Genomic DNA, 14,190 nt, shown 5'->3' with positions numbered 1-14,190 from the left:
TTTCGGGTGAAACCACGAGCCATGCACGCCCCCCCCCCCCCGCACACGTAAGGCAACACTTTTGGTTTTTGTTCCCTAAAACGACTTCAGAACAGAGTGCAACAGATTCCAAAGAGAGAGACAGACAGACAGACAGACAGAGAGAGAGACAGACGGGGTGGACGGACGGAGGAGAAATGGTGAAAGAATAAAGAAGAAACGGGGGCGTGGCCTTCCCGGGGGGCGTGGCCTTCCCGGGGGGCGTGGCCTCCCAGCGTCGCATCCTTCCGTGGGTTTTAGCGTGGGCGGCTTCACTCGTCCCACTGTGCAAAACGTCTTTTAAGTCCCAGAAAGACGCTTCCCCCCCATCCGAGAGAGAGAGAGAGACAGAGAGAGAGAGAGAGACAGACAGACAGAGAGAGAGAGAGACAGGGCAGGGCGGGGCGGGGCGGGGCTGGGACTTTCCTTTCTTCTTCTTCTTCTTCTTCATAAAATGGCTACGTGTTTTCCTCAAAATGGCCACAAATGGGGAGGGTCTTGGAGAGACAGAGAGAGACAGACAGAGAGAGAGAGCAAGACAGACAGAGAGAGAGGGAGAGACAGACAGAGAGGCTGAGCGGTCACTCTCGCCCGCTGGCTGAGTAGGAGAACTGTGGGAAGTGAGGCCTTCGCTCGCTGTCGGCTGCGTCCATCCCATCCTCGTCAACTGCAGGGGGAGGGAGGGAGGGAGGATGGAGGATGGAGGAGAATGGAGGAATAAATATTGATCGGTCCTGGTGAAGTTGAATTGATGACTTTACTTGATGCTCCACAGTGAACCATCTTCTTTGTTCTGTCCTCCTCTCCTTTTTAAAAACACTTCATCACACCTCCATCACATCATCACACCTTCATCACACGTGCATCACAACTCCATCACATCATCACACGTGCATCACAACTCCATCACATCATCACACCTTCATCACATCTTCATCACACCTCCATCACACCTTCATCACACGTGCATCACAACTCCATCACATCATCACACGTGCATCACAACTCCATCACATGTTCATAACGTCTCTTTGCACGTTGTGTCTGGTGCTGTCACTCACACTTCTCCGGGGGGGTGATGGTGATGGTCTGTGCTGTGAACTCCTCATCGAAGTAGCGGGTGTCAGTCTCGGAGCTGACCTGCGGCATGAAGGGCGGCACCAGCTGCAGGGGAAACGAGGTCACCCCCGGTGTGGGCTCAGGTCAGGGACGCCGGCACCGGTGTCATTTCTCACTTGGCTTTCGTTTGCCTCCTTCTTGACGCGCCGCGACGCCCGGACTTCCCTCCGGGATGAGTGACGACGCGCCTCATCTCCGGAGAGAACCCCGGCTCCGGTTCACAAAATACCGGTGCCGTGTTTTAGCTGCAGCTGTGCAGGATGGATGCTGCTTCTCCGCGTGTGCGTTGTGGGCTTGGCCGTTTGTGGTGTGGGCGTGGCCGTTTGCGGTGCTGTTTGCGGTGCGGGCGTGGAGGTTTGCAGTGTGGGCGTGGCCGTTTGCGGTGCTGTTTGCGGTGTGGGTGTGGCCGTTTGCGGTGTGGGCTTGGCCATTTACGGTGTGGGCGTGGCCGTTTGCGGTGTGGGCCTGGCCGTTTGCGGTGTGGGCGTGGCCGTTTGCAGTGGCTGTTTGCGGTGTGGGCGTGGCCGTTTGCAGTGGCTGTTTGCGGTGTGGGCGTGGCCGTTTGCGGTGGCTGTTTGCGGTGTGGGCGTGGCCGTTTGCAGTGGCTGTTTGTGGTGTGGGCGTGGCAGTTTGCGGTGGCTGTTTGCGGTGTGGGCGTGGCCGTTTGCGGTGTGGGCGTGGCCGTTTGCTTTCAGACTTGTATGGACCTGGTGCATAGCGATACGTGTCCACTGGGGGGTGGTGTCACGTGTAGTGAACAACGTGCAGAGAACATGGACGTTGAAGACTGGAAGACTTTTTTTGCTTTTTCTCCGACGTTTATTTGAAAACTACGGATCGGCAAAGAGAAATCCTCGTTGGAACCTTACCCGCCAGGCGCCGCTCTGCTCCGTTGACGTTTCCTTTTTGAAACCCGCCTCCCAACAGGAAGTCGGTCGACTCACCCCCATCGGCTTGTTCGACGCCCCACGAAGCGTGCAAGACGGAGCGGAGGGAACGCCCCTTTCTATTTGCGGATCCGTGTTTTTCGGTTCTAAAGTTTCCAAAGGAAACAAAAAAAGAAAACCCACTCCGACTTCTTCCAGGTTATCTGCACGTTGCGGTTAAATGCGACACCGCCCCCCCAGTGGACACGTTACCGTCGTGCACTAAGCAGACGGCCACGCCCCCGTTGACAACGAGCGGAAGGAGAAGCAGGATCCGGGCTGTGGCTCAGATGAAACCACCGAGCGCGTCGAGCACCAGGACCACGTCTGCCGACCACGCCCATCCCCCGGTGCATTGGACACTGGGGGATGGGCGTGGACACGCTTAGTTGGCGGAGACATTGTTCCTTCCTCCGTTCTAATCTCTCCCGTGTCCCCCCCCCCCCCGTCCGCTCCGCCTCATTTGCATAAACGAGTGCACGCTCCTCGTGCGCTCACCTTCTTGTCGTACACGTCCTGCCAGTCGACGGTGGCGAAGAAGCTGTGGCGCATGATCTCCTTCGCGTCATCGGGCCCCCCGCCCAGCCTGCCGCACACACACACAGACACACACACACACACACACACACAGAGTTTAAAGTAAGACATCACTCGCTGCTCCTCCGTCCCTTCAATGGAAGCAGAACATCACGCTGCGTCTCAAGCCTAAAAATAACTCGGGGGGGGGGGGGGGGGTTGAGCGGGTTGGACGGCGTCTCGCTGCCGCTGCGCCTTCTCCTCCGTCTCAGGAGCCCGGCACGCGCCCCGGGCGTGGCCGGAGGGGGTTGTTACTACAACCGTCGACTGCATCCACTACGTCGGGTGAGCTCGGCAAAGCTCGCGCAGAAGGTCAAGGTTGAACTAGGACCTGGACAAGTTGGGTCTTTGAAAACAGGCTTCGTTCTGGGTTTGTTTTAGGACATATTGCACACGACAGCTCGTCTGGACTGAGCTGATACGCAGAGTAGCAGCTCTGTGTATCAGCGTCACAAAAATACGCAATCCTCTTTTATTCGACCTCTCCGGGAAATGATGTCTTCCATTTGTTCTGTTTTCGATGTTTGACGTGATAAACCACTCCACCCTGTGAGGCTTCATCACTGGAAGCTTTTGCCGTGGATCTTTGTTGCATTTTGGTTTTTGCCGCTTATTGAACCTTTCCTATTTTTGTGTGCCGATAACGCGCACAAAGCGTGGTGATCACAAGAGGATCCCGATGAGACTTGTGGTCAAACAGCACTGTCCTCGTCCTTTAATGGAGGAGCATTTTGGCCGATGCAGCAGCCGCGTGAAAACAAAGTCAAGGACTGAGTCTGCAGAGCGGCTCCCTACCTCTTGTTGGGGTCCTTGATGAGCAGGCCAGACAGCAGCGACTTGGCGTCGGCGGACAGCGTGCGGGGGAACTTGATCTCCTCCATGAGGATCAGCTCGAACAGCTTCTCGTGGTCCTGGTTGTAGAACGGGAGGCGGCCGCACATCATCTCGTACGTGACCACGCCCAGGCCCCACCAGTCCACCGCCCGGCCGTAGTCGTTGTCCTCCAGCACCTGCAAGGACCCGGCGATCAGCTCACCAGATCATGGCTTTGATGGATTGACAATATGGTGGTGAGGGCTGGGCTCAAAAAAGATAATACTCTGACAGGATTCAATTATTAGTTGATTGATATCGTTTCAATTTCTGAATCAGTTAGAAAATTGTGATATTAATACTTTGTTGAGAAGTCATGCAGCCATTTTCCCTTGAAATCGAGTCACAAATGAATTGAAAAATGACATTTTTGTACGAGACTGAATTTGTTCCATGAAATATTTTTGTAAGGTTTGTGAAATTCTCATTCTTGTCCCTTTGATGTTTAACATCTGGTGACCACTATCTTCTAGAAATATAATATATACAGTATACATCAATTCAAAGAAATGTATATTCTTTAAAACATGGAATCAGAGGGGGACCTCGGGGGCCAGGTACTCTGGGGTCCCGCAGAAGGTCTTCATGGTGGCCGTGTCGGTGATGCCCTCCTTGCACAGCCCGAAGTCGGTGATCTTGATGTGGCCGTCTTTGTCCAGCATCAGGTTCTCCAGCTGCGGAGGAGACACATCAACACGTCAACGCCTCCAAAACATCTGGGACCCACTCAGAAGGACTAAACATCCTCCAAGCTTTGTTTTGTTTGTTTGTTCCCACAGAGCAAAAAGACAACGTCCTAACGAAAACAGTCCTTCGTCAATCTCTCAGACTTTTTACATCAAGTGCTGATTTGAATTGAATGAAACAGAGTTTTGCTTTCTCCCATCAAAGAGTTTTTCACGGCATTTTCACATTAGTACATACGCTGAACATTTTAGTTTTTGAAACGTTAAACACCCTGCTGTGGTGACTAGGGCCTGGACCTGGGAAGATGAGACTAGATACGGTCTGGGATCCTGGTTCTGGTAACCGGTCATTCCATCAAGTTAAGTGTCTTCAAATTTGCGAAGAACGCAAATGTCCAACTCTAGATCCAGTGTTTGGTTTGTCCGTTCTGGGCTACTGTGGAAACATGGCCCCCGCCGTGGAAGCGTTCCCGCTCCCCATGTCGATAAAAACATCACATTCTAAATGAACGAAAACACAACAATTCTTATTTTCCTGGGATTATACACTTATTAAAACATACTTATGAATATTATATTCCACTTCTGCCGAGTGCGTTCCCTAAATTCTACACACTGCACCATTATGGAGCGTTACAGTAAAGTAATCTGTTACATTACAGTTCTGAACTTCACAGACTGTTCCACATGTTCCATTCAATGCTCATAATATCCACATTACTAATGATTGGTTCTTTCAATATTTGTTGTGCGCAAATATCTTATCAAAGCACTGATAGTCTTCCCCAAAATATTGTTACATTTTCAATAATTGAAAATTGTGTCCATTTAGTCAACATCGCCATCTTGGCTCCCCACCTTCAGGTCTCGGTAGACGATCTTGGCGGAGTGCAGGTAGTCGAGGGCGGAGACGATCTCCGCGCCGTAGAAGCGGGTGCGGTCCTCCGAGAAGACGCGCTCTCTGGAGAGGTGGAAGAAGAGCTGGGGGTGGAGGAGAGGAAGAGGAGGAGGTCACCATGCGGATCTGAGGCCAAAGGGGTTGGAAAACGACGCGCCCGCCGGGTCAGCCCACCCCCGAGAGTCCCACCTCGCCACCGTTGACGTACTCCATGACGAAGCAGAGCCGGTCCTTGGTCTGGAACGAGTACTTGAGGGACTGGGAGAGAGGGGCCGGAGGACCAAGGAAAGATTTTAAGTGTTCGCACACACACGCTGCAAAATGTCTTAAAAAGGAGGTTTGACGACCAGTCGGCCTCATTCTCTCATTCCAACATCCTGTGTGTGTGTGTGTGTGTGTGTGTGTGTGTGTGTGTGTGTGTGTGTGTGTGTGTGTGTGTACTCACAGTGAGGAACGGGTGTCGGGTGTTTTTTAATACTCTACTTTCTGTGAGTGTGTGAGCGACTTCATCCTGTGACAGAGGGAGGAGGGGAGTCAAACTTCTTCCATCCTTTTTTTCCCCAGGACAGTATGGATTGATAACGTTACTGACACCAGGGGACAGGGAACAACGCTGAACTTTTAAACCACACTTTGATCCTTTCACAACGAGGACACTTTCAACCGACAGAAGTTAAAATGGTAAAAAGAAAGATGGACGCCAGCGTGAAGCTTGGCTTTGTCTGACATTTTGCTCTATTCACATATTGTGGAATTACAGGTCCAATTACATTCTGTTTTATGGAACAAAAGCAGCCATTCAGATTTTGGTGACGCTGTGAAGTAACATATTACACATTTTTACTATATATGTGAATATCCCCTGACTTGATACTAATTAGACTATACTTTGCGTATATAATTTCCCAGTTCACCAACGCAGAGCTGGTGTTGGACGCAGAACTACGAGAGCGTGAAAACGGCGTTTAGCGCTCCGCTCCCTACTCCGCCGCAACCCAGGGTTCCACAGTGGAAGGGGCGGAGTCACCTTGGCGATGATGACTTCCTTCTTGAGGATCTTCATGGCGTAGTACGTCCCGCTGGCCTTCTCCTTCACCAGGATCACTTTCCCAAACGTCCCCTTTCCCAGCAGCTTCAGATAGTCAAAGTCATTCATTGTCTGGGAAGAAGAGGAGCCATGTTCACAACCTTTATAGTATATTCAAAATATACTACAAATATATAAAGTGTAGAATGCATACAATGATTGTTATAATTTGGGTCGATTCTGTTTTGGACCTCGTCTCCCTCACCTTCCGTTTGTGGTGGCTGATGGAAGTGTCCATCTCCTCCTCGTTGACGTTCTCGATCTGCGAGGTGGGGCTGCACAGGATGCCCTCCTCCTCCTGCTTGGCCAGAGACTCTGCCACCATCTGGATGGCCTCCGCCCACTCATCCCTGCAGCACACAGCGAGTGAGACGGACCAGCAGAGGGACAGGCGGACAGACAGACAGGCAGAGGGACAGACAGACACAGACAGGCAGAGGGACGGACAGGCAGAGGGACAGATAGACAGACAGCCAGGGGGATAGAGAGGCAGAGGGACAGACAGGCAGGCAGACGGGGGAAAAGCAGACAGACGGCTTTAATATGATTGAAGGAAGAATGGTAGCGAGGGAGGAAGGACGGGGGATAGAAGGAAGAACAGCAGGGGAGGATGGAGAGGAGGACCAAACAGAGCACTGAAGGAGGGATGGAGGGAGGGAAGGCTGGAAGGAGAGGAGGACAGAAGGGTGGCTGGAAGGGGGGAGGGGGAGGGATGGAGCCCACCTCTCGTCGGGGGAGTCCACGTGGAAGGTTCTCTCGATGACGGTCGTCCACTGGAGACAACGGATGATGAAGGTGTTGGGTTTGGGTCGCTCTGTCTTCATCAGCTGACACTCTGGGCGGGAGGGAGAGAGAGATGATGATATTTCCCAATAAACGTCATCTAATCCCTTCGATTACAACGCAAGGTCGAAAAGTATGTTTTTCTGTGAAAACACTGATGTGTCTTGTTCAATTTATTACTGACTACATATGAAATGTAAACAGAACATAACCAGCGTTCCCCTTATCCGGTAATTGCCGTTTTTTGACCGGGAAAATCTGTTGAAGTCCGACATATTTAAATATCTCCGGTCATAATGTCCGGTGAAAATAATTCCCTCTAACCACAATTTCAAAAAGTGCTCTGCGATATAATAATAACGATAATTATCAGGATTTTTTTTGTCCTCTGTAAAAAAATAAAATAGTCAATCATTTTGATTGATATATGTTAATTTTTCCGCGTTTGGCAAGTTGCCAATGAGTTTGGGCGATGAAAAGTGGACCTTTCACCTCTTACCAATCACGTTTGTCGATACATAAATAAGGCCCGCCCCCTCCCTCGTGGACAGGTTGTGCTTGTAAACACAGTAAACACGGAGCAGCGTCCACAACTCTGAGGAGGAACAACCATGATGACAAACATCCATAGTTTGGTGTCACCACACTTTATTATTTATTTCGACCTAGTTCTCATATTTTATTTGTTTTTATCCAAATTTTATTTTAGTGAAATGTTAATTAAAGCTGCACTTGTTACTATTCATGAACGGAAATGATTTGATTTGAAGTCGTAATATTTTTTTTTTTTTTAAATTGCGTTAACTGACGGGACTTATTTTAATTTGGATATTCAATTTAAAAATATTACAAATGGACATGCCTTCATGACATCATTGTCCATATAACCTGCTTATCAATAGTTTTTAAGCTCCACAAACTGATCATATTTGACCGGGATCCCTCCCGTTTTTCTCGGACGTTGAAACCTTCCGGGACACGTTGAGCGGCACCAGTTTGTTCCAGTTGAAACTCTGAACAGAACCTGGTACGGAGACGACGCCTCATTCTACCGCATGAATCCCATATCGTATGCACTGATCCGCTGGTTCCACAGCCCCGGGGCGGGGCAGGGCAGGGCGGGGCGGGGCGGGGCGTCGCCTCCTGGCCCCGGCGGCCTCCTTACTTGCTACGGAGAAGTTGTTGAGGGGGTAGGCCAGGTCGGCGTCCTGCGGCTTGTCCTTGTAGCCGATGAAGGAGCCGTCGCTCTTCAACAGGAAGTAGCGCGGCCGCCAGTTCTTGATGTACTCGCCTGTAGGGAGGAGTCGTTTTTGGCTTTATCAAAGACGGAAGACGCCGGGCGCCCGCAGGGTTTGATTTAATACTTGAAGTTCAAGTCGAAGTTTGAGACAAACCATCTTCTATTCAATAAAATATTGCAGTATAAAAGTACAATATATTTTGTGGTGTTTTGGTCTTTGGACAGGTACCTCTTTTCTGCACCCAGCCCTCCTTCACCACGTTCTGGTCGCTCATGGTCGTCGCCGGGAGGAGCAGCCCTGCGGGGACACAGCGTGTTGGAATGAAGACGCGGCGACGCCCTGTTTCAGAGTCCAAATCAATGGCCACGGGAACATCGCATCGGATATTCCTTAAAAAAAAAAAAAAACGTCCGGGATGTGAGAGGGTTCATCTCACGCCGTGCGCGTTGAGCGTGAGCGGGTCCAGGGACGGTTCAGAACCACAACCAAACACAACAGAACAGAAGCAGCTCCCCGTGCTGCAGGTGTCGGCCCCATTCGGGGCCCTACGTCTTATCCAGCGCCTCTAGAGACATTTTGGAAATGAACCTCAATCTCTCTCTCTCCCTTGTTCCCCCTCTCACTCGTCCTCTCTCACCCTCTGTCTCTTGTTCCCCCTCTCACTCGTCCTCTCTCACCCTCTGTCTCTTGTTCCCCCTCTCACTCGCTCTCCTTTCGTTCTCTCCATCCTCTCGCTCGCTCCTCTCACCCTCCGTTTCTTGTTCTTCCGCTCACTCGTTCTCTCACCCTCTCTCCCGTTTCGTTCTCTCCATCCTGTCTCTTGTTCCCTCTCTCCCCTTTGGTTCTCTCCATCCTCTCGCTCACCCCTTCTCTCACCCTGTTTCTTGTTCTTCCGCTCACTCGCTCTCTCACCCTCTCTCTCTCCCGTTTCATTCTCTCCATCCACTGTCTCTTGCTTCCCTCTCGTCCTCATCCTCTCTTCTCTTTCGTTCTCTCATCCTCTCTCCCCTTTGGTTCTCTCCATCCTCTCGCTCACCCTCTCTCACTTGCTCCTCTCACCCTGTTTCTTGTTCTTCCGCTCACTCGCTCTCACCCTCTCTCTCTCCCGTTTCATTCTCTCCATCCACTGTCTCTTGCTTCCCTCTCGTCCTCATCCTCTCTTCTCTTTCGTTCTCTCATCCTCTCTCCCTTTTCGTTCTCTCCATCCTCTCGCTCACCCTCTCTCACTCGTTCCCTCACCCTCTCTCGTTCTCTCTCCGTCCTCTTCTGTCTTGCGGTGCCGCGGTGACCAGTCAGTCTGGAAGGAAACGGGCGGGAAGCAAACAGTTCATATAAACAATACAAACAGCTCCATGTGGACCCTCACCCGCCTCCGCCCCCACCCTCACCCATCAGCTCCACCCTCCCTGCTTCCCTCCAGCACCGGCATGGGACCGGGGGGAGGCATTGTTCGGACCCGCCACACGCTTCCCGTTCCCTCCCTGCGCGCACACACGCACACACACACACTATGTGTGCGACACAAAATATTGATCTAATATCGATATCGTTATAATATCGATATCTAGTCTGGGATTCTGCTTCTGGTAACATGGCCTCTCTCTCTCTCTCTCTCTCTCTCTCTCTCTCTCTCTCTCTCTCTCTCTCTCTCTCTCTCTCTCTCTCTCTCTCTCCCCCCCCCCCCCCCCCCCCCCCCCCCCCCACTGGATCCTGTCTCTGTCATGGCCGGTGAAGGGGCATCCAGGTCGCGGCCATTCAGGCTCCCCAGTTCACCAGGAGACTACACTGCTGAATTATCCGTCCATCCATCCATCCATCCATCTTTCTATCCATCTTTCTATCCATCGTCCATCTAACCGTCTGTCTATAAACCCATCTATCGACCGTCTGTACTGGTGCTATGGCGTTGCTAAATCAAACAGACCCAAAAATAAAGTAGTGAGCTGCACCTGTGATTCTCCTGCAGCGCTGGAATTAGCATCCCATTGTTTAAGACACGTCTTCATTAATAAAAATGGACAGCCGCCCCAATTCTACCAGCGAGCTGATATGAGATGTACACGTCAGATGGAGAGAATTTAAACAAGAGACCCTACTGGGCTGGAGGTTGTTGTATTATATAACGTCTGTATGAAATGACGTTCCCTGTGTTGGACCCGTGTGGACGTCTCTTACGTGGGTGTCGGAGGTGGCTCTTCTTTAATATCCACCTCATTTCATATGGTTCCAGGCATCGGACGTTCGTACCCAGAACGTCCCGCTTCCCCTTACGCCCTGACGTGGGACCGAGGCTCACAAGCGACAGGATTCTGAATTTAAACGCGCACGTGGGCCGAAACGTCACTCGACAGAGGACGACGCCGGGGTTCCTGACTCCCCGTGCTGACGCCGACTCTCTTTGTCCCGAGGCGTCCTCACTGGACAGAACTCCCGCGATGCTACATGCAGTCCTCTCCTGCCGCTGCTCTCAAAGCACACTGACATCACAGCTCACACCAAAACACTCTCCAACCGAAAACACCACACGGGCCAACTCATCTCCTCTCTGATATTAAAGGGACGCTGCATTAAAGGGGGGGCAATTACTGTATAGATTAAGATGAGAACGTAGATACCAGTTTCCCCACTGTGTGTCCAGCTACCGGGACAGCGACGGGCTGCGTGCTAACTCCCTTCGCTCTTTACGTGGTAGCAGATGGGATCAGCTAGCCTAGCTCCTGTGAAATGAGGAAAACGCACCTTCCAGCATCTCAAACGATGAGGTATTTAAGACGACGGAAGGCGTATTTGCCCAATTTCCCGGCGGCTAGGCTAGTTGATCCCATCTGCGGCCATGCACTGAGCTAACACAGTTAGCATGCAGCCGGCAGGATGGGCACTGGACACACGGTGATGAAGCTGGTGTCCACCTCGCCGTCGGGATGTGGGTAACACGGACAAAAAGCCCATTTCTTCAAAACCTGTGGTGTCACAATGTTGAATTGTTGAATGGCGGTAGACCCCCGGACCCCTGGTGCCCAACCCACACACACACACACACACACACACACACACACACACACACACACACACACACACACACACACACCGGGAGGTCTGGGAAACAAACGGAAAGCAACAAAAACAATGGCTGACACGGTGTGGCTCCCTGCTCCAGGAGCCACGAGCATCCCAGGGTCTGACCCGCGGGACAGGTCGGGGCCGTGCGGCGTGGACACACACAGACAAGAGACACGGACAGAGACACGGACAGACAGAGAGACAGGCAGTCAGACAGACAGACACACAAACAAACAAACAAACAAACAGCAGCTTTTGTTTCAAGGGCGTGTGGTGTCATTATCGCCAGCGTTACATAATAGCATCCGCTCGGCGATGCCCGTTAGGTTTCTGGAACCACAATAAAAAACCGAGAAACGTGTCTATGGTCGGATTATTCCGCAGGAACAGCGGTAAACACCCGAGCCGGTGGAGGGCTGGCCGGGGTGGGGGAATGCCGGTGAAAGCCGAACCGGCCTGGTGGTGGCTGAGCGGGGTGATGCTAGCTGCTTAGCATGCTAAGCGGCTAGACAGCTAGCGCGCTCGGCGCCGGGCTCCGCTTCATGCGACGGAGGAAAAACGGCGTTTTCCTCCCGCGTTCAGACTCGGTGCGACGGGTGTTTGTTTTACTTTTAGGGCGGCTGAGGGAGCGTCGCCCCGGCGCCGAAGACGAGGACGGCGCCGGAGCCCAGCCGAGCCCAGACATCCCCCAGCACCGCATCACGGCGGCGCTGCTCCTGCATCAGCATCCCGAGCCCGGAGCCCGGCTAACGGCTAGCAGGCTAACCGCAGCTCCCACCCATCCATCCACCCATCTATTTATTTATCCATCCGTCCGAGCTACCGGGTCCCTCGAAAGACGGGGCAGGGGTAAATCGCTCTCTAATCGGCCTCTCTGCGTCCGCCCTCCCGCTGCCTCCACCACCGCGGTGACCGTGTTTTTTACCTGGTAGTAGAACGGTCGGGACGCCCCCCTCCTTCGGGCAGTGGAGCATCCGACGCGGCGGGATGTGTTTTCGGGGGGGACGGAGCCGCTCAGTGGTAACGACAGACCGGGGAGAGTGACGCGTCCATGGCTGCTGGTGCTGCGTGCGGCCGCGGGGCCCGAAGTACCGACACACGGGGCTGGTTCTCGCCGACAGAGACCCTCTCCGGCTCCGCCACACGCTCCGGCAGCAGCCGCTCCGAGGAAATCTCCTGACGTCACAGGCGGCAGGCTCCCCCCTGCCCCTCCCTCCTTCTCTCCCCCCTCATCTTCCCCCCCCCCCCCCCCCATCTCCTCCTCCCTCCCTTCCTCTACACCCCACCTCCTCCCCCTCTTCCTCCTCACCCTCTCCCTCTCTTCCTCCTCTTCTTTACTCCTCCACCCCCTTCATCCCTCTCTTCTTCATCTTCCTCCTCCTCTCTCACGCCTTCCTTTTCTCATCTTCCTCCCCCTCTCCCCCCTCTACCTCCTCCTCTTCTTCTTCCTCACCCGCTCCCTCATCTTCGCCCCCCCCCCCATTCATCTTCTCCCTCCCCTCCCTCACCCCCTCCCCTCCCCTCTTCCTCATCTTCCTCAGCCTCCTCACCCCCCCCTTCTCGCTCTTCCTTTCCTCCCCTCCCTCCGCTTCCTCCTCCGCCTACCTTTCTTTCCTCCTTCCGCCTCCTCCCTCTAATCATCGCCTCCCCTCCCCCTCCTCCCCCTCTTTCTCCTGTGTGCGATGCTCGGGTCAGTCCCGTGTGACCTTTGACCTCTGCGACGGGACGTCGCCGCGTCGATCGACGTCGACACTTTTGTTTCTACTTCACATCAAACGATGAACCACGTTTTAAAAGGTGTGCAGCTGTGAGAGGACGTGCACTAAAAGCCCCAATTTATAAATGCCACAATAAAAACAGGTACATGCACAGCTCAGCTGTAAACAAATACATGAGTACAAGTAATAAAGCGAGTGACAGAAATGAATTAATGTCTTTATTATAATAATAAAGGTGTTTGCCCTCAGATCTGACCCCACGAAGGGTGAACCTGTCGTCATCGCTGTTGTTTCTCCTTGTCTGTCCTTTCTGAGACATGAACGCAGACACCCACAGGAACGGAGGGAACGAGAAGAGGAGAACCAGAGGAGAGAGAGAAGAGAGAGAAGAGAGAGAAGAGAGAAGAGAGAGAAGAGAGAAGAGAGAAGAGAGAGAAAAGAGAAAAGAGAGAAGAGAGAGAAGAGATTTTTTTTGATTTTTAAAGCATCTTTATTTTAACATTTTCTCTAGTTCACAGTTACAGACAATACAACAAACACACTTGGTTCACTAACAGAGTCCTACACGTTAAAAACAGACTGGAAGCACAAGGTCGTCCTCCACCAGGGAACAGATGGCGTCGTTAAAACACCACAGCTTGATGAAGACGTCCAGACTCTTCATCAGTCTGTGAAAGTTAAATCAATCAAGACTCTGGCCCTGACCAACGCTACAAACACTCTTCCTAAAACACTCTCCTTTCCCCTCAGTTTGTTCCTCCTCGTGAGGTAGATGGCCATCTTCGCTTCCCCTACTAGAAAATTAAGCAGTCGCCATTTCTCTGCGTTGGCCCTGTAGTATCTAGCCCCAAAAATAAAACAGTTCCTGGACCACTCCTCCTTAAAGAGCTTAAAACTTTCCTTTAAAAGACTAAAAAGCTCTAAAAGTCTGTCGCACTCTGCAAAACAGTGAAACACGGACTCTGGCAGTTTGCAGAATGGACATTCATTTGCGACCGTGGGATTAAAAACAGAAACAAAGCTGTTGACAGCTATGGCTCCATGTAGGACCCTCCATTGGAGGTCCCCCGTCCTTTTCTTGGAGGGAGCTTTGTAAAAACTCCTCCAACACGGCTCCTCCTGTCCCCCCATCTGGAGCCGTCCCCTCCAGACAGTGTCCTGCCGCCCCTCCAGTCCCTTCCTATTTAAAACAACCACACACTCTT

General features: G+C 52.3%; 1 protein-coding gene and 1 long non-coding RNA gene across 2 annotated transcripts; both read right to left on the bottom strand.

Moving 5' to 3' along the window:
* Positions 1-85: 85 nt before the first annotated feature.
* On the bottom strand, positions 86-8,499 carry akt3b (v-akt murine thymoma viral oncogene homolog 3b). The gene is made up of 13 exons (XM_079999347.1): positions 8,436-8,499; positions 8,132-8,257; positions 6,907-7,018; positions 6,389-6,533; positions 6,124-6,255; positions 5,542-5,607; positions 5,286-5,354; positions 5,057-5,179; positions 4,058-4,186; positions 3,435-3,649; positions 2,562-2,649; positions 1,080-1,182; positions 86-685 (listed from the first exon to the last, which is right to left on the bottom strand). The coding sequence occupies exons 1-13, from the start codon at positions 8,479-8,481 to the stop codon at positions 600-602; spliced, it is 1,440 nt and encodes a 479-aa protein (XP_079855473.1). The 5' UTR covers positions 8,482-8,499; the 3' UTR covers positions 86-599.
* A 7-nt stretch (positions 8,500-8,506) lies between these two features.
* On the bottom strand, positions 8,507-12,383 carry LOC307229356. The gene is made up of 3 exons (XR_013844128.1): positions 12,193-12,383; positions 9,447-9,504; positions 8,507-8,596 (listed from the first exon to the last, which is right to left on the bottom strand). It is a non-coding gene; the product is annotated as an uncharacterized lncRNA (long non-coding RNA).
* Between the last annotated feature and the right edge of the window lie 1,807 nt (positions 12,384-14,190).

Source organism: Zeus faber (assembly GCF_960531495.2).
Source record: "Zeus faber genome assembly, chromosome: 4".
Lineage (NCBI taxonomy): Eukaryota > Metazoa > Chordata > Actinopteri > Zeiformes > Zeidae > Zeus > Zeus faber.
Note: the sequence above shows the minus strand (reverse complement) of the source record. Positions and strands in the feature narration are given on the sequence as shown.

Bases quoted from the DNA above. Each gene is read 5' to 3' on its own strand.
- akt3b (XM_079999347.1), bottom strand. From the start codon at position 8,481: ATGAGCGACCAGAACGTGGTGAAGGAGGGCTGGGTGCAGAAAAGAG. The intron at 5,355-5,541 runs GTGAGTACACAC...CCTCTCTCCCAG, and splicing joins CCCGACACCCGTTCCTCACT to TCCCTCAAGTACTCGTTCCA. The intron at 686-1,079 runs GTGAGTGACAGC...CTCCCCCTGCAG, and splicing joins CATCACCCCCCCGGAGAAGT to TTGACGAGGATGGGATGGAC.